Source organism: Felis catus, chromosome C2, assembly GCF_018350175.1.
Source record: "Felis catus isolate Fca126 chromosome C2, F.catus_Fca126_mat1.0, whole genome shotgun sequence".
In the NCBI taxonomy this organism is placed as follows: domain Eukaryota; kingdom Metazoa; phylum Chordata; class Mammalia; order Carnivora; family Felidae; genus Felis; species Felis catus.
The window spans coordinates 103,611,673-103,637,794 of record NC_058376.1 but is presented as its reverse complement, the minus strand read 5'-3'; the positions used below and the strand labels follow the sequence as shown (position 1 = coordinate 103,637,794).

Below are 26,122 nucleotides of genomic sequence, written 5' to 3'. Positions count from 1 at the left end.
TGTTTTATATATCTGCATGAAGTATTTATATATTTTGGTGCTGTTAATACATTCTCATATTGGTAACAGTTATTTTTCTAGTTTTTTATTTGCATTTCAATTGTGTGGATAATTTTACCTTACATTTAAATATTTTTGTATTGAGTCAAATGTATCCATTTTTCCTTTGTGATTTTTCCCATTGGTATAACAATTAGAAAGTCTATTTTATAGAGTACATAATAAATTAAATAACCAGTATTTTAGTGTTGATTATATACATACTGCCTATACTGAAAGGGACTTTTTTTGTCTGTGTGGAAAAGAAAAGCTCTGGAATTGGGATAATTAGTTCCAAAGACAATTTCATAACAGTAACAGCTATTAATACAGGAACTGTTAGTGAAAAAGATTATGTGTGTGTTTATAAGATCTCTTTTAACACCAAGACCATTTACAACTTTGTCCATAGGGTCTGGTATAGTTAAAAGGTAAGCAAAAGGTTAGTTGCTGTTATTTATTTTTACAAAAGTCCAAAACAGAAGTCCAAATGGGGTAAAGATGCCCTCTAGTGGAAGGTTAGGTCCTCTTTATAATCAAACTGCAAACATAAAAAATCTGTCCATCATTTTATAAAGTGTATGCAATTGAAATGTGGGGTTTTTGCTTTCTTTCTAAACAATGGAATCAATAACAGAATTAAAAATTAATTCTCATATATAAGAAATGATATTCCCATTCGTATCTTCTTCCTGGATGGATTTTATTTATTTTAATTACTCCTAGAGTACATAATCCTGTACATAGGAAAAACCAGATTGTCATGGTCAACAGTCTATTTTCTCTTTTGAAGAAAGAATTGGTCACTCTTTATTGACAAGTATATCTACTCTTTCTCATAAGGTTATACAAATAAATATTGACTTGTTCAGTAATCTGAGTGTGCTATCAGAATTTGCTTTAATTTCATGAAAGAAATTGTTTTAATATTTTGAAAGTAAATAGTTTGCAAAGTTATAAGTGCTAATGATAAATATCAGAAAAAGAAGATGTTGACAGAATTGCTTATTATGTGACTTTCAGTGTTGATGTGTTTGAGAAAGAGATAAAAGGGTATAGGAATTGAGTGTGTAGAGTTAATTTTGTGGTCTTTAAAAAAATAATTCTGGGCCAATTGGATATCCATCTGGACTAAAAAAAAAAATCTTAGCTTTCCCCTCACTATAGAGAAAAATTGATCCCAAGTGGATTGCAGACCTAAATGTGAAATGTATGGGGCACCTGGGTGGCTCAGTCGGTTAAGTGTCTGACTTTGGCTAAGGTCATGATCTCAGGGTTCATGGGTTCAAGCCTAGCATCAGGACAGTCAGTCCTGGAGCCTGCTTCAGATTTTGTGCCTCCCTTTCTCTCTGCCCCTCCCCTGTTTGTGCTCTGTCTCTCTCTCAAAAAAAATAAACATTAAAAAAAATTTAAATGTGAAAGGTAAAATAGTAAAGCTTCTAGAAGAAAACATTGGCATCTTCAGAATAGCAAATATTTCTCAAACTGCATAGAAACAGCACTAACCACAAGGGAAAATGTTGGTAATTGTACTGAATGAAAATTAAGAACTTCTTTAAGTAAAAACAAAAACAAAAACAAAAAACTACTAAGGGAGTGAAAAGGTAAATCACACAATGGGTGAAGACATTTGCAATACATGTATTCAATGAAGGACTCATCAAGAATATGTAAATAATTCTTATAAATCAATAAGAAAAAGAACATAGTAGAAAAATGGATAGCTTAATAGGTATTTTACCAAAAAATTCTAGTGACTAATAAACTTATGAAAATGTGTTCAACTTCCTTAGTCATCAGGGAAAGTAAACTTAAATCACAGTGTGATAGCACTATAACCAAAACTGTGCTGGTAAAGGTTGGACAATAGGCTTTCCAGGGGGGGAAAAAAAGTATGGTGTGTATATCATAAATTGACAAATAATAAAAAAAAATACAATATAATATATACTTCTCATTCTAAATTCCATATAGCCAATTGATTTTATAGAATGCTCTTGTTGATTTTTGCTGAAGTCTATCCATATCTGTAATTCAACCATGCTTTGATAACTTTTTAGCTATTCACAACATATCAACTACAAATATGACACTTTTGAGTTTAACCTGCATTATTCACATTTCCGCATCACTTTCTTAAGTCTGTATAAATCAATAGTACAATAAATCAAGTCCTTATAAGTAGCATTTCTCAGTTCCTATGGTGTAAACACTCCATTGTAGTCAATTTCATATTACCCACAGGCTATTGCTGAAGAAATACATGACAGTGCACCATTATAATGTATTCCCACCATACAAATACAATTGATATAAATAACCTTAATGGCATTAAAGATAGTCAAATGTAATACAATGGGAGGTAATGAAATTTGAATACTTATTACCTTTGTTTTGATATAACTTACTTAAGTTTATATTATTTAATTTTTAATAATGGTTGTGTTTAACAACTAGCTTTCAAAATTATTGAAAATTTAACCAGTGGGGCCTGTGACCTGGTAGGAGCCAACTCTAGCATACTCTTCAACCTACCAGAAGAAAAAGACAGCCAGTACCAAATGAGGCCCTATGACCTGACGATTTAATTCCCAGTATATCCCTGATAAATGCACACATATATTCATCAAAGACATGTACAAGAATGTTCGCAGCAGCACTATTCATAATAGCAACCCCAAAGTCCATCAATAGTAGAAAAGATAAATAAATCACAGTGTATTCAGTGGAATAAACCAATTATTACATGTACCAATATGGATGAATCTCATAAATGTGATGTTGAGTGAAAGAAACCAGATCCAAGATATATATACTGCAGTTTACATTTATGTAAAGTTTAAAAATAGGCAAAATTAATCTATAGTATAAATAGGAGAGTGAAACCTCTTGGGGTTAGGGCTCAAAGGGGACAACTAGGGTCCTGGTTATGTTGTTTTCTTAACCTAATCTTTTTTTTTTTTTTTTTAAGTAATCTCTACCCCCAACAAAGGGCTTGAACTCACAACCCTAAGATCAAAAGGCACATGCTCTATCAACTGAGCCAGCCAGGTACTCCATGTTCTTTTTCTTATCTGGCATTGTTTACACAGATGTGTCTAGTTTGTGAACATTCATCAAACTGTACAACTTAAGATCTGTGTGCTTTTCTTTGGTTGTTGCATTTCAATAAAGAGTTTACTTTAAAATTTTTTTAACTTACTCTCTCGATTAAAACATACACACAGACACACACACACACACACACACACACACACACACACACACACAAAACAAACAAAAAACTGACCTGATAATTTCAAGGTTAAAGTAAATTGGTTAATATAATTTATCTGAAGAAGTAGGGGAGTAGAAACCAGAAGGCTAAGTAATGGAGTCCCATTGTCTAACCATGAAACCGTGTGAAAGGAATTTTATTCCTTTTGTGACTCTATCCTTTCTACTACAAAACAGTAGTATTGGTGAATTACACAAACTGGAACATGATTGAAAGAAAAAGCCTATTAAATATCTGTATTAACCTTAAAAATAGCTAAATGCTTTATGAAGCTAAATTATGTCAGAGTGCTATATCCTAGTGCTTTCCCTAAAAATATGGCTTTAATAATAAGAGTGAAGTAGCCATTTTAAAAGTTTTCAAAGACATTATAACCTTGTTAATTTTTTTTCCTTTGGCCTGGATCCACAGAGGGAAAACAGCTGCGAACCAATAAAATAAAATGGGAAGGAGTGCTTCTTAGTAAAAGATATGGGTAAATGGTTAAATGAATATTGGAAATGGACTGAGGGTTCCATCAGCTGTAAACACAGGAGAAGGCAAGAAGCAGCTTTCTGCTGAGTAGACTTTAATTTAACAGGATATGTTGCAGATAAAAATATTTTCCAGAGGTTATTAATTCCTGTAAGTCTACACCTACATTTTCAAATTAGTATCAAATTACTTTTGAAGGTTTTCTCCTCCCATATGTAGCATATCAAAATACTACATAAAAAAAGACATTAGATTCTGTTGCTACACAAAGACCCTTCTAGAAGTTTTACCACTACAGCACATTTCACATTTCATAAATTTTTATGCCTGTTTTGACCTAGACTTTCCTTTCTGTGTGAGTTACTTAGCAGAACTTAGTTTAAGAATATCTGATATATCTAAAAGAGTATTCATTTAGATAGATGTGATGGAAAGAGATCATTTCTTGAAGATTCCTGTTGAGCCTTACATTTTGGTAAAGGATGAGAACCATTACCAAGCACCAGTTTGGCAATAATTCTATACTTTTCTTCTGAAAAGAGTCTTTAATCAATAATCCAAGATCTTGGAAGTTTTTTAGACATTTGGTTCTGCACACACACAAAGTTAATAAATGTGAGTAATAGTCTCAGATCAACTAAACAACCAGATACAGACACCACTTGGGCAAGTCAAACATGGTGTGTATATTTAAAGGTGCAGCATGAAGTCAGAGCTGGTAGAGTATGCAGTAGAGAGATCAGTTCTCTTTGCCTGTTAACAGACAGAAGTGCTTCCCCTTGAAGATCCCTCAAAAAGGCCACACCAGCAAATACCCAGTATCTGGTAAATCTGAGCAAATGAAGCCCACATCATACCTTTCAAAGCTCCGCTGCCCACTTCAGACCTAGTCGTACACATATGGTGCTAAAGCAGTCCAGGACATGGTCTTGTGTGGGTACATGCTGGAGAAAACTATACCGTGGCTAGGTGTACCTCATCTATCTCAGAGTCCTATGACCCATGTAAGGCTTGCAGGTGTAGAGTATGTAGTACTCATACTCCTAAATAAACTTTTCATTCATTACTCTAACCTCTCTAAGCTAAAACATCTTGAGCCACATATAATCCTGAATTCTGTGCTGTGGAGCAGAGCAAGAATCCGTTACCCTGATGGTCCTTGGGCCAGATATATTCCTGATTTCCATGCTGTGGAGCAGAGCGAGAATCCATTATCCATGCTAATGCACCCTTGGACCAGCTTTGGGTCCTATTCTACAAGTCCAGGCTTACTTAGGTTGACAAGGAATGATAAGACTGAAGAAGGAAAAAAAGACTGCAAAGTATCTGCCCCAACCATAGACTGTCTAATTATGTAGTCACTAGCCATTATAAGACAACTTTTCTACTCATTATTTTCTATGTGGTTTTGCTTTATTTTGTTCATTTGTCTTTGCCTTCCAAACCTATGCATTGAGATATGGAGAATTGTATCTAACCATGCTTTCATCAGGTGAAACGCCCATTTGCTTTAGACACGTCCTTCCTTTGAACTCAATTTTAAAATGATAGGATGCAAAGTTGCAGTGTCTCAATGCAATCCCAGCAATTTGGGTTCATCATTGGATTCATCTGTAATATTTTAATTAGGGAAGAATTGCTAGATGTTACACATCTCTGCCTAAACTTTAGTGTCCCTTAACTACTTTTTCATGCCGAAACTCTTACTCACCTGGATCAGTCTGCTAAGGCAGAGAATTAATTAGGATCAGGAGTCAGGTTCAAACCCTGGCTTTACCACCTTCTAGCTTTGTAATCTTTGTTAGGTCCCATAGACCTTGAGCTTTGCTTTCCTTCTCAGTAAGGTGTGATTAAATCTACCTCATGGATTTGTAGTGACAGTTAAGCTAATGTTTGTAAACTTGGCTAGAACTTGACTCATAATCCATGCTCAGTAAATATAAACTAGTCTAAATCTGACAGTTTGGTCGTTTGGTATATGTAGCATGTATCAAAATTCTTTATTGTCCACAGTTTTTACTGCCAGGGATGGGTTTTATTGAAAACTTTTAAATTTCAGCAATAAATTATTTGCTAGGATTTAGAGGATGAATTGTGTTCTGAACAGAAACAAAAATGTTTGCAGCCAAAAGCATTTCCTTGTTATGTGAAACTAAGGCTCGTGAGTGTATGCCAAGCAACTCACAAATAAATACATATCATATTCTGGGCCACCACTTACTTTCTTGGAAGATTTTTGAGAAAATTAATGAGTGTATCCAAGAGTTTGTTGAACTCACGTAAATTTTCACTGAGCCATTTGCTTGCTCACTTTGTTAGGTGGATTAAAGGTTATGGGAGAGGGGCAGGGTTGACAGTGCAGCTAATGGACTAGGAAACAGTGAGCCTGCACACTACTGCAGGCAAGGAAAATCATTCCACATAGGGATTAAAATTTTAATTGGTTTCTCAAGGCACTTGCAGACTCTTCAGGAGCTAATTCTGAATTTTAAAGGAATGCGAGAGGAGTGCAGTCATGACCATTTAGGACTTTCTATTTTACATTTATAAATATTAATTGAACACATTACCACTGTCTAAAAATGGCCTAATAAATATTTACCAAGAACAGCTGGCTATTAGATTTCTTAACTTCCTGCTTCCAACTGTGTTAATTTTGGCAATGAATGTGCAAATTACTTAGCTTGTTTAGGGATTCTGAACTTGGAAGGGACAGAGGTGGCAAAGTAGAAGTTATATGAAAATCAGCAAGAAAGGCACAGGACAGTGGCAGGCAAAGGCTCAACTCTCCCTCCATCTGTAATTACTGCCCAGTCTCCATTTGCTCATGTGATCTAGGTTCACCTGATTTCAGGTGCCAGCCCTGAACTTCGGAGCTAATTGATGCAAAGGAGCAGGGACTTCAGGAAGCCCTATAGGTGCCACCTAGTCGCGTTCCCAGGAGAGCAGAGGCAGCAGTGATAGCAGCAATAGTGTGTCCGTGGTACAGGCTGCGAGAGTGATGTTTGTGTGGGCTTGACTGGGTAAGTTGGCTCCGACGTGTGATTTTGGGTGGTGTTCCTGGCTGCATGGCCCATGTCTGGTTCTCCACCTTCCTTTGTATTCTGAGGCCTACCATGAGCATGTTCACAAATTCCTTTCTGTTAAATAAGCCAGAATCAGTTTCTCTTGCTTGTAACTAAGAATATTATGTGGTGGAGCAATTAACTCAATTTTTAAAAAGCCAATAGTAGGCTGTCAAAAATTTCTACAGATTGGATTTGGTGTGGCCAATTTGAGACCTCCCTGATAAATTATAAGCTTCTTTATAAATGAAGTGGGAGAATAGAAAATATGAACAGAATCCAGTTTCTTCATTTTTTTTTCTTTTCTCATTGTCAAAGTAGTACATTATCTCAATTTTTTAAGTGGTGTTTTTAACAGAGAAACAATTACATAATAATTCTTTAACAGATTGTCATAGGTTCAGAGAAAAGGCAAGAGTTGAAGTGGAATGACTGATGCACAGGGCATAACTAGTTTGCCAGAACTCTTGGCACTGTGGTGTTCATGACCAGCTGGCTGGAAAATGCATATTTCCTAATAATACCTGGAAAAATGGTGTGGCCTGGTGGGAAAGACAAAGGAGACTTTCCCTTTCTTTTAACACTCATGCCAATCATGCCAATAGACAACAAATATTGTCAATTTTAAGCAAAACATTGTGCTAGCAATCTGGAGAAACTCAAAGAAGTGAGGTATCTGAATGCCCTTGAAGGAAACATATTCGTTCATTCATCTTTCAAATATTTATTACACTCGATTGTATTAGACACAATGTATACAAAGGTATACTAGGTACAGCCCTTGTCCTCTGAGGCTTATGGTAAATAAGTACCATCATACCCATGACTAGATGCCTGTGTGGCCTCGTGATATACAGGAGCCTATTAGATATATTTATTTACTTAGCAGGTTATTTATTTATTTTTGGTTAACATTTTAGACATGTACAACCAATTACCATAGCCAATGATTTTTTTTAAATTGATATTCATTGCAATATCTCAAGTTTGCAGATTTAAGCACTATATAATCAGCAAGTTATAAATAAACTCAGATTATACATCTGTGTTCCCAAAGGTGACATGTATAAGTACATTAACTAAAAGCATGCGTCTAAAATTATGACTAAACTCTTTTTAAAATGCAGAAATATAAAATTACACTTTTTTAAATAAAGAGATTATCTTTATACTTCAAAATCAAATTTGGCTTATATCGGAGATGGATGACAGCTATAGGATTGTGCTCTTCAAAGCCAATTACCTAATTTGTTGTTGTTGTTGTTGTTGTTACATGAACAATAGCGATGATAGTAAAGGAAATTACCCCCTGCCTCTTAATTGCCAATCTGGCATTTAAGAAAGTTCTGCAAAAAGGTAGTGCAACTGAAAGGCTTCAAATTCCAAGTTAAAATCTGGTAGGCTCAGATTAAAATAGGGTATGTTGCAGGGGCGCCTGGGTGGCTCAGTCGCTTAAGCGTCCGACTTCAGCTCAGGTCATGATCTCACAGCTCATGATTCGAGCCCCGCGTCGGGTTCTGTGCTGACAGTTCAGAGTCTGGAGCCTGCTTCAGATTCTGTGTCTCCCTCTCTCTGCCCCTTCCCCACTCATGCTTTGTCTCTCTCTGTCTCTCAAAAATGAATAAACGTTAAAAAAAATTAAATAAATAAAATAGGGTAGGGTATGTTGCAGATGAAAAAAGAAAGATACCATTGGTTTATTTTTAATGGAATCAAAAGTTGTTGACATTTCTTGGAAACTTGGAACTACTAAATTTCATTTCTCTAAGTATTTCTATTAGTTTTTCTTAGTGGTGCAAATTATCACAAATAGCTTACAGAGTTATTCTCTACAAGGCACTTCTGTTTGCTGCTGTTCAGGAAGAAAAAACTGTTCTGCATTAACTACACAATTATGTGTTTTTGCTATAAAATTTTATCATGGCAGATATCTAACAATTTTTTTCACTAAATCAAAACAGTATAATATTTTTGTTCTATCAGCATTGCATTTAAAAAATGTTAATGTTACACACAAAGAACCATTATCTATTTGGCTATTAGATACTGAGTTGGAAAAGCCTACAGTTCTTTTGCGTTTCCCCTTTACTCTCACACTACTGCCACACTCATAACACTTCTGACACTTCTGGTCACCAAATGTGTGAACGTTTTCTGACACCAAGCAATTCTCCAGGACACCTGCTGGGTGTACTACAATTTAACTTTTCTGACACCCGGAGACAAAGTCAGAAGATAGTGTCAGATCCCACAGGTTAAAGCCTCAGTCCCACAACACTGTTCTCACCCCACTTCAGATGTCAATCTCAAGTAATGGGTGCCCAGTTACCCACAATTTCTGTCTGACGTGGCTGCAAATCAATGGTCTCATGACCCACTTCTTAGATTCACAGAGCTGAGCAGCACATAGAACTCAGGGAAATACTCATGTTACCAGTTTCTTAAAGGATATGATCAAGGATACAGATAAACATCCATATGAAAAGATACATAGGGCAAGGTCTGCCAGGGTCCTGAGGACAGAAGCTTCTGTCCCCATGAAATTGGGGTGCGTCACCCTCCTACTACATGGATGTGTTCACCCACTTGGAAGCTCTCTGAAACCCTTCCAGCTGGGATTTTATAGAGGCTTCCCTCACATTGGCAGATAAATTATTAACTCCATTTCCAGCCCTTTTCCCCTCTGGAGGAAAGAGGTGGTGAGACTAAAGATTTCAATCTGCTGCTTTTTTTTTTTTTTTTTTTAACATTTATTCATTTTTTTGATAGAGAGAGACAGAGCGTGAGTGGGGAGGGGCAGAGAGAGAGGGAGACACAGAATCTGAAGCAGGCTCCAGGCTCTGAACTGACAGCATGGAGCCTGACGTGGGGCTTGAAGAACTCACAGACGGTGAGATCATGACCTGAGCTGAAGTCGGACACCTAACCAACTGAGCCATTCAGGGGCCCCAAGACTTCAACCGTCTAATAATGACTTAGTCTTTCTGATAACCAGCCCCCATCCAGGAACGAAAGAGGATCCCATCCCAAATCATCTCAATACAATAAGCAATACTCCAGTGCTCATATCACTTAGGAATTTATAAGAGTTTTAGGAGCCCCGTGTCAGGGACTGGGGATGAAAACCAAATACATGTGTCTTATTATGAATCACAATATCACAGATATAATTTAAATTTCTTACTAAGAGAGAAAGCATATGAACAGAATGCAGAATTTCTTAAAGTTTAAAGGTTGAAGAACTCCAAAGGGCAAAATCTAATCAAGTGGTTTAGCAACTTTGAAAGAGGTTAAAGGCACTTGAGCATCTTAAGATCCAAGTCAAAATCTGGGCTTCTTCTTTCTAGGCATCGTCCCTTTGCTAAGTAACAACCTCCTTGAGCTTCAGTTCCTTCACGTGTCAGGTGGGGATCACTAACCACTTCTTAGGATTGTTGTGAAAATTAAATAATGAGTGTAAGGGGTCTGGCTTGTCGCAGGTAATTTAACAAATATTTGTTCTGTATCTTTCTCTTCTCGAAGAGCTTAAGATCTAGTTGAGACTACAAGCTGTAAACCCAGGAAGGGATAAAGAAAAATCCAAGAGTTAAACCACAACTCACACGCACTGAGGTGGCTGCAGAAGATGATCTTTAATGTCCCTTCCGGCTCTAAGCATCGATTACTCTATGACAGCTGTAGGAGAAGTGTCATGGGGCAGTGCATGATGAATCGGCAATTGGGAAGTGCAGACAGTAAGTGCTGTGAGGTCGAAGAAGGGAGCATCTGCCCTGGGCTGGAATGGTTTTGGAAGACCATTAAAAAATTCTGAGTTGTCTCAGCTACAACAAAAGCCCAATTCAATTAGGAGAGCGACTGGCAAGAGTCTGATTATAATACAAATTCAAGCCCAGCTGAGGAGAATAATAAGAAACATAAAATACTGTAGAGAAAGAAGAAAGGAAAATGCAGTGTCAGCAATTTGGTTTCTGAAACACACAAAGAATATTAAGTGGCTATCATGCTTTTCATCCTTACAATAGTCTTTTAAGGTGGACAAAGTATTCAGCCCTGCTGAGAATCTCCCACGAGTGAGGGATTTGTTAGAAACGTGTTCGGTTCCAAATAATAGAAAACCTGCCCAACGTTGGCTTAAAAATAAAATGGTGGGTTTTTTCCCCCTAAATAGAAAGAACTTTAAAGGTGGACAGCCCAAAGTTGGTGCCACCTCAAAATAACAGTCAAGACACAGTTTCTCTCTAGCTCTCAGCCTCACCATCCTTAGCATGATGGCATATGCCCTTACTGCTTGTTGCCTTATGGTAGATGGCATCACATTTGCATTCCAGACCCGAAGCAGAGAGAAGGGCAAAGGAGCAAAGAGTGAGGGCAAATGGCATATCCATTGAGTCTGTGCCTTTTTATTAAGGAAGCTAGTTTTCCTGGAAGATTGCCCAATAGACTTCCCCTTCTAACCTGCTAACCAAACTGTATCTCATGGTTGCTGCCAGTGGTAAGGACACTGGGGAGAAGGGGTTAGTCAGCCAACAATGTAGACAAAAGTGTTGAAGACTTGTGAAAAAAATTACTACAAGAGATAAAAGCAGGCAGTTGTTTTCCTTAAACAGAAAGCTTTACCTGATTTTTTATTTTATTTTTTATTTTTAATGTTTATTTATTTTTGAGAGAGAGAGACAGACAGAGTGCGAGTGGGGGAGGGACAGAAAGACAGGGAGACAGAAATTGGAAGCAGGCTTCAGGCTCTGAGCTGTCAGCACAGAGCCTAAGTCGAGGCTCAAACTCATGAACCCCATAAACCATTTAAAAACTGTAATAATTGTAGATTCACGTGCAGGTGTAAGAAACAATGCAGAGAGATCTCCTGAACCCTTTAACCTTCCAAAACTATAAGTACAATATCACAGTCAGGATATTGACTTGGAGATGTTCAAAATACAGAATATTTCCATCACTGCAAGTATCTTTCATGTTGTCCTTGTATAGCTACACCTACTTCCTTCCCTCCTGCCCTTCCGTTCATTCTTATTTTCTGGCAACCACTCATCTGTTCTCCAGCTCTCTAATTTTGTCATGTTGAGAATGTTACATAAATAGAAACATATGGTATATAACCTTTTGGAATTGGCTTTTTCACTCAGCATAATTCTCTGGAGAATCTGGAGGGTCACACTGAGTCACCCAGGTTGTTATTTGCACAACTGTTTCTTCTTATTCCTGAGTAGTATTTCAGGGTGTGGATGCAACACAGTGTATTCACTCATTTACTTGTTGAAAGATACCTGGGTTGTTTTGGCCATTGCAACAACAACAACAACAAAAAGCTGCTATATACATTTGTGTGCAGGTTTTTATGGGAACATAAAATTTAATTTCATCAGGATAACTGCCTAGTAGTACAATTGCTAGGTTGTATGGTAGTTGCATTTTTGGCTTTTTAAGAAATTGCTAAGTTGTTTTGTAGAGTGGCTATACTATTTTGCATTCCTACCATCAGTATGTGAGTAATGCCTTGTTGGCATATGGTAGTATCACTATTTTTTTTTTTATTTTAGCCATTCTGATAGATGGATAGTAATATCTCACCATGGTTGTAATTTGCATACCCCTAATGATGTTAGACATCTTCATATCTGCTTGTTTGACTACTGAATGTCTTCTTCAGTGAACTGTCTCTTCATGTTTTTTGCCCATTTTCTAATTGGATTTTTTTTTTTTACTTATATGTTTTGAGGGTTCTTTTAAAATTTTATTTATTATTTTAAAAGTTTATTTACTGGGGTACCTGGGTGGCTCAGTCGGGTTGGGTGTCCGACTTCAGCTCAAGTCATGATCTCACAGTCCATGAGTTCAAGCCCCACATAGGGCTCTGTGCTGATAGCTCAGAGCCTGGAGTCTGCTTCGGATTCTGTGTCTCCCTCTCTCTCTGCCCCTCCCCTGCTCATGCTCTGTCTCTCTCTCAAAAATAAATAAAAACATTAAAAGTTTATTTACTTATTTATTTATTTTTTTTAGTAATCTCTGCATCCAACACGGGGCTCGAACCCACGACCCTAAAATCAAGAATTGCACACTATTCTGACTGAGCCAGCCAGATGCCCCAGGAGTTCTTTTTATGTTCAAGATACTGGTCTTTAGGTGGATATGGTTTGAACATATTTTCTCCCACTCTGTAGTTTATCTTTTTGTCCTCTTAACAGGGTCTGTCACAGAGCAAGTTTTTAATTTTGATGATGTTCAACTTACCAATTTTTTCTTTTATATATCATGATTTTGTTGTCGAATATAAGAATTCTTTGCCTAGTCCTATACCAATTTTTTCTTTTATATATCATGATTTTGTTGTCGAATATAAGAATTCTTTGCCTAGTCCTAGATCCGAAAGATTTTTTTTCTGAAATTAAAAAAAAACTTTCGTAGTTTCATCTTGGGTCAGGTCATGATCTCACGGTTTGTGGGATCAAGCCCTGCATTATGCTCTGCACTGACACTGTGGAGCCTGCTTGGAATTCTCTCTCTCCCTCTCTCTTTGCCCCTCCCCTGCTCATGCTCATTCATTCTCTCTCTCAAAATAAATAAATAAACATTAAAAAAATAAAACATTCAATCTATCTCCAACAAAGTTATATTATAATCTAAACCACAAGAGATAAAAATCAATATTTATGTTTACATTAATTGGTTGAGAGAGAGATTTTATGGATTCTGATCTAAAAAAATTTTTTTAAATGAATTTGTGCGTAATGAATCCAGAAAATGCACCTGTAACTTCTTAGGAGGTCATACTCTTCCAGCCCTTTTAGGAATTCCATTTTAAGGCCAAGGCCAAACACACAGAATTTAAGTTTATCAAATTACACCAAAGCTAAGATTTGAAAAAGGATAGATATCCTGAGCATAAGGACTATGGGATTAGAAAACCCATTTTTCCCAGATGAGATTTGAGGATTAAATAAAGAAGTGCAAAACGAGTTTCTTTCTGGTGTAATTTGCCCCTATTATCTCACTCTGAGACCAAGCTCATCCTAGGCTTGTAGCAGACAGATTTGACACCAAGTACTTACTTCTGACATCTGGAGATCTTATTATTGAGGGGCGAGAAGTGTGAGGAGAGATGTAGGTACTTTCTGCCACATAAGTATTTCATTTATGAAAAGCCTGTGGCCTTTCCATGCTAACAAGAGAGGGGTCCATATGGAGGTGTTGTTCTAGGCTCCCATGTAACTTTAAGGAAAACTTGCACAATGTCCGGAGCCCTTGACTTCCTCCTGCAAAGGGAGGAGGATGTCCTCTAATTCCTTGCAGCAGAACTCGCTTAGATGACACTAACATTGACTTCCAAACAGAACAGTACATCTACCGAAAAGAAAGTGATGGTGCATTACAAATCTAGAGAGATCTATGAGAAGCTTCTGCCGGCAGCTTGTTCTATTGTTGCCATCAAAAACCCGGCTAATGTAAGCATCATATTCTAAGAACACTGGCCACTGGGCTGTGCTCAACTCGACGGCTGCCACTGGAGCCCCTCCTACTGTGGGCCACTTCACTCCTGGAACCTTCACTAGCCAGGTCCAGGCTGCCTTCCGGGAACCGTGTCTTCTGCTGGTCACTGATTCAGGGCTGACCACCAGCCCCTCACAGAGGTGTTTTATGTTAACCCGCCTACCGTTGCTCTGTGTAACCCAGACTCTCCACAGCGCTGTGTGGACACTGCCATCCCACGCAACAGCAAGGGAGCTCACTCAGTGGGTCCGAGGTGGTGGATGCTGGCCTGGGAGGTTCTGCACACACTCCCGTGCACCATCTCCCATGAACACCCATGGGAGGCCACACCTGACCTCTCCTTCCACAGAGATCCTGAAGAGACTGAGAAGGAAGAGCAGGCTGATGCTGAAAAGGCTGTGACCAAGGAGGAATTTCCAGGTGAATGGACTGCCCCGGGTCCCGAATTTACTGCTACTCAACCTGAGGTCTCAGGTGGTCTGAGACATGCGGGGTCCTCAGTGCCGGTCCAGCAGTTCCCTACTGAAGACTGGGGCTCTCAGCCACTGCTCAGGACTGGGCTGCAGCTCCCACTGCTCGGGCCCCTGAATGGGTGGGAACAACCCCTGAGGGATCCTAAGTTGCTCCGTCCACAGACTCTTAAACAGAAATGGAAATAAGGTTGATGGAAAATAAAGTTTCTTAAAAGAAAAAAAGAGGGGCGCCTGGGTGGCTCAGTCGGTTAAGCGGCCGACTTCGGCTCAGGTCATGATCTCGCGGTCTGTGAGTTCGAGCCCCGCTGACAGCTCAGAGCCTGGAGCCTGTTTCAGATTCTGTGTCTCCCTCTCTCTGACCCTCCCCTGTTCATGCTCTGTCTCTCTCTGTCTCAAAAATAAATAAAACGTTAAAAAGAAAAAAAAGAGCCTGTGAATAATAGATGACCTGATCCTCAGAAAGGCAGGCAGCCCAGTGTGGTGGTGAGGACATGGGTACAGTTTAATTAACCATAGTTCGGGTCCTGGTTCTGCCACTTACATGCTATAGAACTCTCAGCCAATTACATAATTTTTTGGGTTATCACCCTTATCTGCTCCACAAGAACAGGGACCAGTCATGTTGTTCACTGTTGTATATCCAGTGCCTGACAAACCTGGCACTGTGGCATTTGGTGCCAAATCAAATAGGGTATTAAGGAAGTATATGGAGAAAGAAAAGACCAGCCCCTGACATTCAGAAGCTGGCCTGTGTACTCACAGGTAACCCACATTGTTCTCCTGTTAGACATAAACAATTTCACAGTGTACCAACCTCTGACAAGGTTACTTTGACACCACACTAAAATGAGACAAAGCAAAGCCACTGCATAATTTTGTATAACCATAGATAAATACAAGGTCACTGTGCCACTCAGGAAAATACCAAATACCCCCTCTATTGGCCAAGATGAGTAACTGCTACTTCTTTACTAATTTCGGCTTTCTTTCTGCCTCTCTTTCTATACATAAGATTTGTTGAGATATCCATTTATAGAATTACCCCTGCTTTCTGACGGCATCCAATCTAGAGAAGACCTGCTTTCTTAGACCTTCTCTGAGGTTACCCAATGAAAGCCCAAATTCTATGATAGGGTTTTTTCTAACACCCTCCTCCTGATACATTCCATGATTCCTCATGGTATGTTTGCATTCACTTCAGTGAAGAATAGACACAATGTATTTAACTACAGTTGTGTTCCTAGTGGTATTTGGCTTAAGGGAAATGACAATAGGAATGGAAAAAATGGGGAGTTACGTTGTTTCTTCAGAGTTGTTGTGCATAACAAATGGATAGATAATTTACCAACACATATTTAGGGTCTGTTTTGCACCAGGCACTGTGCTAGGTGCAGGGAATCTGGAGAAGAATGAGACCAGATTGCTCTCCAGCAGTTGAATCTGTGGAACGTGCAGAATAGAAAATTTATGATCCAATTTAGTGTTGTTCACACTATTATAGAGCCATACACCTTCTATAAAGATGTTGTAGGACCACACACTAAGGAGGAACGTCTTTTTTAGACTTATAACCTACAGAAGTGTAAGATAATAAATTTGTGTTGTTTTAAGGCATAAAATTTGTGATAATTTATTGCAGCAGCAATAGGAAACTAATATAGTATACTTGAGCTTAATATTTAAGGTGGATTGTCCCAGGCATAAGCCAAGGTAGACTAGTTGCTGTAGGATCTGCCAGTTGGCCTGTATGGCTGCATGCTTGGGAATGTGACAGGGTATGTCTGGATTAGATCCTGAAGGGTCTTCTTTCTACGCAGAGAAATTGGAAATTACCAGAAGGTTATCAGAGACCACTGGAGGATTAAAAGCAGGAGAGCGTGACAAAATCAGATTTGCATTTTATTTTTTTTTAAATTTTTTTTTCAACTTTTTAAATTTATTTTTGGGACAGAGAGAGACAGAACATGAACGGGGGAGGGGCATCGAGAGAGAGAGAGGGAGACACAGAATCGGAAACAGGCTCCAAGCCATCAGCCCAGAGCCTGACGCGGGGCTCGAACTCACGGACCGTGAGATCATGACCTGGCTGAAGTCGGACGCTTAACCGACTGCGCCACCCAGGCGCCCCCAGATTTGCATTTTAGAAGGATAGGTTGGAGTCTGGGAGTAAGGAGAAGGAATGGGAAAATACTTAAGTATCCTAGGCAAGAAATGAGAGGGTTTCTTTGATCACCTTCTATTAGATGACCTTGCTTAGTCCTTGAAATTGGGGTGAGAAGACAGAAAAAAAATGTGCTCTTCAAATATTTGAGATTCTGTCATGAAAAACTGGTTAGCCATGGTCTGTGCAGTTCTAAGATCAAGGTATAAAGTCATAAGGAGATATGAAGTGCGCTATCAGGAAGCACATTCTAATAATTAGTGGATTAAAACTATCAGATTTCTTCACAAATAATTGTGTCTTACGTTTCTTTCTTTCATCTATTCAACAAGTCTGCATTTGAGTATTCAGGATGTAGCAGGCATTAGGCATATGATGATGAACAAAGAGACACTGCCCTCGATGTAGTTTAATTTGTGTGTTGTGGTACTGTTCACATACAACTTTTATATAATCATTTATATAATCATGAAGCAAACAAGCTCCCAATTAGGATATCTGAAAAGTGATTTATATACAAGGGCGAGGTTAGCGTGGAGTGAACTCTGGCCAGGGAAAATCGGGAAAGATGATAACCCAATAGAGGAGTTGTAAAGTCTATGTAAGTACCACCCACTATTCAGGAGAGAGGCCGAGCCTTCTCTCCCCACTCTTTCCCGCTTGCCCCGCCTCTGGGCCCGGTCCCCACCGCACGGCTCGCCTGTGCCCTCCCCTTCCTCCGCCCCCACCCGCCCCTTTAACTCCTCGTTCTCGGTCCACCGGATTTCGAGCTCTTGTCTCGCGAGACTTTCGTCGTGCTGGCGTTGGCTGTGTGGCAGCCTGGAGGTGTCACCTGGAGGTGACAGGGGCTGTTTTGTCGCAGATTTCCCGCAAAACTGGGTCTGTCCCAGAGGCGTTAAGTAGGTTCTGGGCGGAGACCCGGCTTAGCGGTCGCGCGGGGTCCCTGAGGAGAGAGTGGGGCGGATTCCCCGATTTCCGGCCGGCCTCAGGCCGCGTGCGTGCCGCGTGTGCGCTGCCCGCCGGGAGCCCGCGTGAGGTTCCACCCGCCGTGTGCGGGGTCCGGGTGGGTGGGCCGCGGCGCCGTGACACCGCCGGCGATTTCTGCGGCGCGGGGCTGAGGCCCGGTCGCTGCAGGCTTGAGGGTGAGGGTGGGGGTGGCGGCCCCGGCCGTCTGAGCGCCCTTCTCCTCCCGCGGGAGTTGGCGCCGTGGTGATGCTTGCGGTCAGCCGAGTTTAATGGCTCAGGGAAACTCTGGAATTCTGGAATTTCTTTGGTTCTGATATTTAAGGAAGTGACTTTTTACGAAGTAGCTAGATGGAATTGGTTATTTGCTGCTTTACGAGGCTTGTCTGACTTATTCAGAGAAAGAAGGAAAGAGAAGGAAGATTTGTATAGAGGTGAATAGGCAAGTGACTTAAATCCCACGATTCATTCTCTGTCTTGAAATCAAGGGATACAGAAACATGGAGTATATGACGGAGTCCGCCGACCGCACCCCTGGACACATGTGAGTCATATTCCTTTTTCCCCTTTCCCCTTACATTTAAAGATGCTAAAGTGAGTCTTTGAAACTCACTACCTGTGAGGGAAGCTTTTCGTTTGTTTGTTTTTTGAGATGGAATTCTTTGTCTTAAGTGGGGAAAGTGGAAAGCTTTATTTCTTGAGAAAATTGAATTCAGTTTTACTTGGAAAGTTTGTCGTAGTAAAATACTTGCTTTAAGAGTATTAAAATAAAATTAAAATAGTTGCTTTAAGAGTATTAAAATATTCACTATACGTTCTTCTGGATGTCCATGTGATAGCCATTAGCCACATGTGGCTATTTAAATTTAAAGAAACTAAGATGAAAAATTAAATATGAAGTTCTTCAGTCATACTAGGCATGTTTCAGGTCCTCAGGAGCCACATGTGCCTGGTGACTACTATATTTGAATATTATGGATTATAGAACATTTCTTTGGAACAGAATCAATGATTCCTAAACATTTTCTGTCCCCAGTACACCTGGAGTTAAGACCCCCGTCCATTTTACCCAATCACTAGACATGAGTCTCTTTCCATCCTTTGAAAAATTTTCTGCTCTGGGTAAATGTTTACATTTTGGTAGTCCTATACTGGCACCTTTAAAAAAAATGCCTTTGGACTATAAAGCTGTCTGATGATTACTATTAGAAATAATTTACACTCTCTAGACCTTCTGAACATCACCATAGTTTGAGGATTTTTTTTTTTAATTTTTTTTTTTTTTAACGTTTATTTATTTTTGGGACAGAGAGAGACAGAGCATGAACGGGGGAGGGGCAGAGAGAGAGGGAGACACAGAATCCGAAACAGGCTCCAGGCTCTGAGCCATCAGCCCAGAGCCCGACGCGGGGCTCGAACTCATGGACCGCGAGATCGTGACCTGAGCTGAAGTCGGACGCCCAACCGACTGAGCCACCCAGGTGCCCCTTGAGGATTTTTGAAATTCTAGCCATCCTTGTTTTTTTGGTGCAGTATTCCAAGGTGATGCTTTATAGCATCTTTGAAGATTGCTCTGCAAGTTTTTTTTTTTTTCTTTTTTTAACGTAGAGATGATATGGCCTAACTTGAAGGCTTTTGTTTGATAGCCTTTATCAAGGCATCAAATGCATTTATGAAACCTAACATGAAAAATTTATGCTGTATTTATTTATTTAAGCTTGTGCTGCGAGTGTGGTGTCCCAATCAGTCCAAATCCTGCCAATATTTGTGTGGCCTGTTTGCGAAGTAAAGTAGACATCAGCCAAGGCATTCCGAAGCAGGTCTGTGTGTCTTTCTGCAAGCAATGTCAAAGGTACGGTGTAGTACTTATTTTGTCCTACTTGAAGTTGAGATTTGTAGATAGGAGAGCCACTGGCATATGCTGAGATGACACCGACATACATAGAATAAAGTGCATGTAATTGACATTCAATTTTTACTTATGTTGGTGTTGCCAAAGATTTTAGGATTTGCAATTTTGTAATGTACTTTTCTGGCTTGCCCTGCTAATCTGGTAAAGTTAGTGGGAAGGTGTTTGGCTGTTTTTTAAAATTTTTTTCCTTGTAAGAGATTAATAGGTTTGCTGTATACAGTGAACAGATAAGAGTTGATGTTCATAAGGGCAAGTGAAAGAGATTACTAAGGACATACTGTTGTTATTATCATGAGGTTTTTGTTTTTGTTTTCATTTTAGTTACCAGATGCTATGTATGACAAAAACCCTCTTAAGTTTTAAGCATTTGAGCAAAGTGTTTTAAAAATTCTATTAAAATTCCCATGTAACTAAATGACTGTAGTAAGCTATCAAGTAACACAAAACTGCCCAATGACACTGCCCATGTAAAACTAATTGCTTCTGATTTCCCAAATGGGTTAGGATAGCAGTGGTTCTTCACTGTTTTAGGGATGGGGGAGGTGGCTCATGAATCCCTTTGGGAATTTGAAAACTGTCTTTCCAGAAAAATACTTAAAATTTACATATGTACAAAAACATGAAACTTTTCTGTACTATTTTAGGGAGTTTATAGTTTGCAAGTTTGGCAAGTATGAGGCTTGATCATTTACAGATACTTGGTATTGAAAGCATGGTGGAGTGGAAAAAGCCTGAGACAAAGAATCAGGAGACCTAGTTTGTCTTGGATTTCTCACAAATGAGCTCTTTGAAACTCTGCCAATTAACCTCTTTAAACCTTAATTTTGTCATCAGAATGAAAGGCTTTATTAATTGATATATGAAGCCCTTTGACTCCAGAAGCATGCTTATTACAAATGGACCTGTATAAGGTTTTTGAATGAACCTTTAAAGGTGAAAATCAGAATATGCACTTAAGTATGGCAAAAACAAGCATTCACATAACATATTTAGAAGTATTATGTATTTAACAAATACTTATTGAGTGTTTACTATGTGCTTGGCACTCTCCTAAGTCCTGAGCAGACTGGGCTAAAAATCATAAAGCATGTGCACAAAGGATTTAAGGTTTAATTTAATTAGGTTTTATGTAAGATTTAATAATGAGTTTTACAATTTAACATTTGGGAATGGACTTGAAATACATGAAAAGTCTGAACTACTGTTGATACATAGTATGAGGTGCTAATTTATCTTTTTTTGTGTGTGAGAAATTAGCAGTTCTCAAGCATCTTAGATGCTTATTATAAACCATTCTGATACCATTTTAAGATGATTTCTTACCTGTTTTTCAGAGTGTAGCTTCAGAGAACTTTTAGGCATTTTTCAGTCCTCACTGGAATTCTTTGCTGGTGCTTGAAGTATTAAGACCTCTTTAATAGATTGAGATTGGCTTTCTCAAATATACTTAGGATTTCACATTTTAAACTGAAGCTACTGATCTAATTGAAAGTTTTCTGGAACTGTTAAATATACTTGGGTTAAGTGCTTCATATCAACCTTGGGTATTATTATATCTTACTAATAATCAGTGGATTGTCTGCAGATTCACAGTGAAATTTTTGTCTTTCCTGAGAAATGCTGGGTTTCAGTGTATTTTCTTTCTCAGATATTTCCAGCCACCAGGAACTTGGATACAGTGTGCATTAGAATCCAGGGAACTTCTTGCTTTGTGTTTGAAAAAAATCAAAGGCCCTCTGAGTAAGGTAGGTCAGTTAGTTAAAATTGGTTTTTGTAGGCATGTGTTACTGTTTTTATATTTTAATCTCTTATTTTCAGAAAATCCTACCAGTAGGTTTTCCAAAAATAACTTCAATGTTACTGTTGGTAAGCACCCTACTACAAAACTGTGTCCATTTTTAAAGTTATATATATTCTTTTTTTATGGAAATGAAAATCTTTTTGCTTTAAAAGACTTAATGTGAAATGTGTTTTTTTCATTCATTATTTATCGCCAGCTTCTTATGTGCAGTAGTTTTTTCTGAAAATATTTATATAAAGGCATTGCTGGGGTCCCTGGGTGGCTCAGTCAGTTAAGTGTCTGACTCTCGATTTCCGCTCAGGTCGTGATCTCGTGTTTATGAGATTGAGTCTTGCAGCAGGCTCTGCGCTAAGCATGCAGCCTGCTTAAGGTTCTCTGTCTGCTACTTACCTGCTCGTGCAGGCACACTCTGTCTCTTTCACCTCTTTCACTCAAATAAAAAATAAAACATTAAAAAAATATACCATTGCTAAACATAATTTAGGAGATTATAGTATTAGGGCTATGGTATTCAGTTTCTTTTTATTTTCATTATTGCTCTAGAAAGAAAATATTTATGCCTGTTATTTAAAGTGAGTGCATCATTGTCTCCAAAAAAACAAACAGGATTTTAGTCCAGTTTACCTCTCTCTCTGCATAACACTTTCAGTCTTCTTTGTGTTAAACTTTGACACCAGGTATATATTTTTAATTGAAATGGATTTGGTTTGAAAGTCTTCAGATTCTATTTTATTTTATTTTTATTTGAGAGAGAGAGAGGGAGAGAGGGAGAGAGAGAGAGAATCTCAAGCAGGCTGTACGCTCAGCACAGAGCCCGATGGGCTTGATCCCAAGATTCTGGAATTGTGACCTGAGCTGAAATCCAGTTGGATGCTCATCTGACTGAACCACTCTGGCACCCCTTCAAATTCTCTTTTAAGCTCTGATAAAATAACATGGAATAGTTCTTTGAAATTTTTTCTTTGTTTTCTTTTTTTTCATCCCTGGAGTTTCTGTTAGTCAAATGTTGTCCCTATTGGCTTAAAAGTTTGTCTTTTTCTCCTTGGGATGTTTTTAATCTTTTTGTCTTTTTTTCTGTTCTTAGTAATTTCCTTTGCTTTATCTTCCAGTCTCTGTATTGATTTTTGTTGTTCCAGCAGTGATATTTTTAAGTTCCAGAATCTTTACCAAAGTCTTAATGTTTTTGATGCATTCTGTTCTTTTAAAAAAATTTTTTTTTAACTTTTTCTTTAAACTTTTTAAAAATTTGTGTATAAGTTGACACACAATGTTACATTAGTTTCAGGTGTAAGGCATACTGATTTGACATCTTTATATGTTATGCTGTGCTCACCACAAGTGTAGCTACCATCTGTTACCTTACAACAGTAATACAATATAATCAACTATATTATCTGTATTGTACCTTTTATCCCTACAACTCATTCCGTAACTGGAAGCTGTGTCTTCCACTACCCTTTCTCCATTTTGCTTGCCCCCACAGTCCCCTTCCTTCTGGCAACCATCAGTTTGTTCTCTGTATTTATAGGTCTCATTCTGCTTTTTGTTTGTTCACTTGTTTTTTTAGATTCCACATATGAATGATATCATATGGTATTTGTCTTTCTCAGTCTGACTTCTTTTTTTTTTCTGACTTATTTCACTTAGCTTAATGTTCTCTAGGTCTATCCATGTTGCTGTAGATGGCAAGATACCATCCTTTTTTTTAATACTTATTTTTATTTATTTTGAGAGAGAGGGAGAGAGAGAATCCCAAGCAGGATCCACGCTGCCAGCACAGAGCCTGATGCGGGGCTTGAACCCACAAACCGTGAGATCATGACCTGAGCCGAAAACAAGAGTCGGATACTTATCCGACTGAACTATCCAGGTGCCCCAAGATATCATCCTTTTTTGGCTGTGTAATATTCCATTCTCTATATACCACATCTTTTTTATTCATTCATCTACTGAGGGACACTTAGGTTCCTTCTGTATCTTGGCTATGACAAGTCATGCTCTAGTAAACATAGGACTGCATATATCTTTTTCAGTTAGTATTTTTTTTCCTTTGGGTAAATAGTAGTGGCGTTATTGAATCATATGGTATTTCTGTTTGTTTGTTTGGTTTTTTTTTAGATTTAAGTTTATTCATTTCTAGAGAGACAGTGGGGGGAGGGGCAGAGAGAGAGAGGATCCCAAGCAGGCTCTACGCTGTCAGCGCAGAGCCCGATGCAGGGTTCAAACCCACGAAACGTGAGATCATGACCTGAGCTGAAACCAAGAGTTGGTGGCTCAACCAACGGAGCCACCCAGGTTCCCCTGGTATTTCTATTTTTAATTTTTTGAGGAACTTCCATACTGTTTCCCACGGTGGCTGTACCAATTTACATTCCTACCAACAGCAATGCATTTTGTTGATTTTTTCTGAAGGTTTGATAATTTTTTTCAAAAATTTCCTTCTGTTCTCCTAATTTGGCTCTGGAGTCAGTTTTTTGTGTAACTTGGTCTCACTTTTGTACTTCTCACTTTCAGGCTTTTGTCAAATGTCTGATGAGCCTTAATAATTCATTAGTTCATTCAGCAGTGTTTATTAAGTGTCAGCTCTGTGCCAGTCTGCTTTTGGTCTTGGGGATATAGCAGAGACAAAATGTCTGTCTTAGGGAACTTTTATTCTATGTTTTTTTTGTTTTTGTTTTTTAAGTAGACCCCATGCTCAGGGTGGGGCTTGAACTCAACTACCTGATCCTGAGATCAAGAATTGGACGTTCTACTGACAAAGCCATCCAGGCGACCCTAGGGAACATTCATTCTAGTTGGAGGAGAGAGTGTGGAGTAGGCACTGAACAAAATAAGTCGGTATATTTTACGGTATATTAAAAGGTCTAAATTCTGTGGGAGGAAAAACCAGGAAGGGGCTAAGAACTACACAGGGAAGAGTTGTAATTTAAACTAGAGCAGTTGGCATTGTATGTCATCTATATTCAAACAAGTGAAATAGAGTGGTTAGGTAATGCCTCACTGATAAGGTGACATTTGAGTAAACCGTAAAAGCAGTATGAGAGGGAGCTGTGCAGGAATCTGGAGAAGAGACTTAATGGGTAGAGAAAACAAGTAGAGGCAGGAGCATCCCTGTGTGGAGAGAGTGGAGTGAGGAGGGGAAAAGTAGTGTGGGATGAAAACAGCAATCATGGAAAGTCATGGAAGGTCAGGTTTTTACTCTGAATGTAATGGGTAGAGTAGGTATAGTGTAGAGTAGTAGCAAGATGAATGATTTATGTTTTAGCAGGATCCTTTGCCGTTGTGTTTAGAATGCATGTGAAGGAGGTGGGGGTGAAGGTAGAAGTAGGGACCTATGGGGAGTGATTGTAGTAATCATAAGTAATGGTGGTATTTGGGTCAGTAGTAGAGGTGGTAAGAAATGGACGGTTTCTGCATCTACTTTGAAGGTAGTCAGTAGGATTTACTTATGAAGCCGGATGTGTGTATGTGATAGATGAGTATAAGTATGATTTGACATCCATGATTCTTGAGCAACCAGAAGGAGGGAGTTGCTGTTAGTAGGTAGTGAAGACTTCAAAAGGAGCAGGTCAGGGTGGGAGAGATTAGAGCTATCTCATAGTGGTACTTAGATGTCCATTAAACATGGAAGTAGAAATAGTAGGCAGCTGGATAAATCAGCAGGGGAGTGGTCCAGACTGGAGGTAATGAATTTGGGATATAGATGCTATTTACAGCTGTGAACTTGAATATTTCCTAGGGAGTTTGGCTAGAGAAGGGAAGCAATTTGAGGACTGAATTCTGGGATCTTTTACTGATAAAAGCTTGGGAAGATGGCAAATCAAAGGACACTGAAAAGGAGTTGATAGATGAAATAGATGAAAAATTAGGTGAGTGTAGTGTCTTGGAACACAAGGGAGGTATTTTACAAAGGAAGTGATTGTGTAATTTACAGCTAATGGGTCAAGTCATGAATTCTGTAGATTTGGCAATGTGAAGATTACTAATGACTTTAATGAGCAATTTATGTGTAGTGGTGGAGATAAAAGACCTGATTTGAATGGAAATGAGAGAACAGGACAGGAATTGGAGGTGACAAGTATAGGTAATTCTTTTTTTCCTTTTTTTCTTTTTTTTGAGATTTGCTCTAAAGGGAAACAAATGGGGCAATGGGTAGAGGGAAATAAGGGGAAGGGACCCATTTCTCAAGATGTGAGATGTTATAGCTATATTTGTAAGTTGTTTAGGAGTTGTAGAGTACAGCGGGAACAATTTGCACAGAGACAGAATAATTGCCTGGGTCATGCCCTTGAAGAGTGGAAAAGAGATAGGATATAACATACTTGTGGAAGAATATCAACAAATATTTGGCACTTACTCTCTCCCAGGCACCATTTTGGGAACCTGGAATATTTTTGTGGAACAAAACAAGTATCTCTGCTCTCTAATGGTGCATTCTTAAGGTTGGTCTTGATAGG

The 26,122-nt window shown here is 38.8% G+C and overlaps 1 protein-coding gene and 1 pseudogene across 3 annotated transcripts in view; both read left to right on the top strand.

The window, feature by feature from the left end:
* Positions 1 to 13,342: 13,342 nt before the first annotated feature.
* Positions 13,343 to 15,083, top strand: LOC111562277 (annotated as a pseudogene).
* A 2,666-nt stretch (positions 15,084 to 17,749) lies between these two features.
* The window catches only part of NMD3 (NMD3 ribosome export adaptor), a 49,989-nt gene continuing 41,616 nt past the window's right edge, over positions 17,750 to 26,122 (top strand). For 2 of the 3 annotated variants that reach the window (XM_045037350.1, XM_023260419.2), the window contains exons 1-4: positions 17,750 to 17,888; positions 18,441 to 18,496; positions 19,670 to 19,804; positions 21,513 to 21,609. In XM_045037350.1, coding sequence (XP_044893285.1) covers positions 18,453 to 18,496; positions 19,670 to 19,804; positions 21,513 to 21,609 — 276 coding nt within the window. In that variant the 5' untranslated portion in view covers positions 17,750 to 17,888; positions 18,441 to 18,452. The remainder of the gene's footprint in view (positions 17,889 to 18,440; positions 18,497 to 19,669; positions 19,805 to 21,512; positions 21,610 to 26,122) is intronic. The other variant, XM_045037351.1, reaches the window with a different exon arrangement.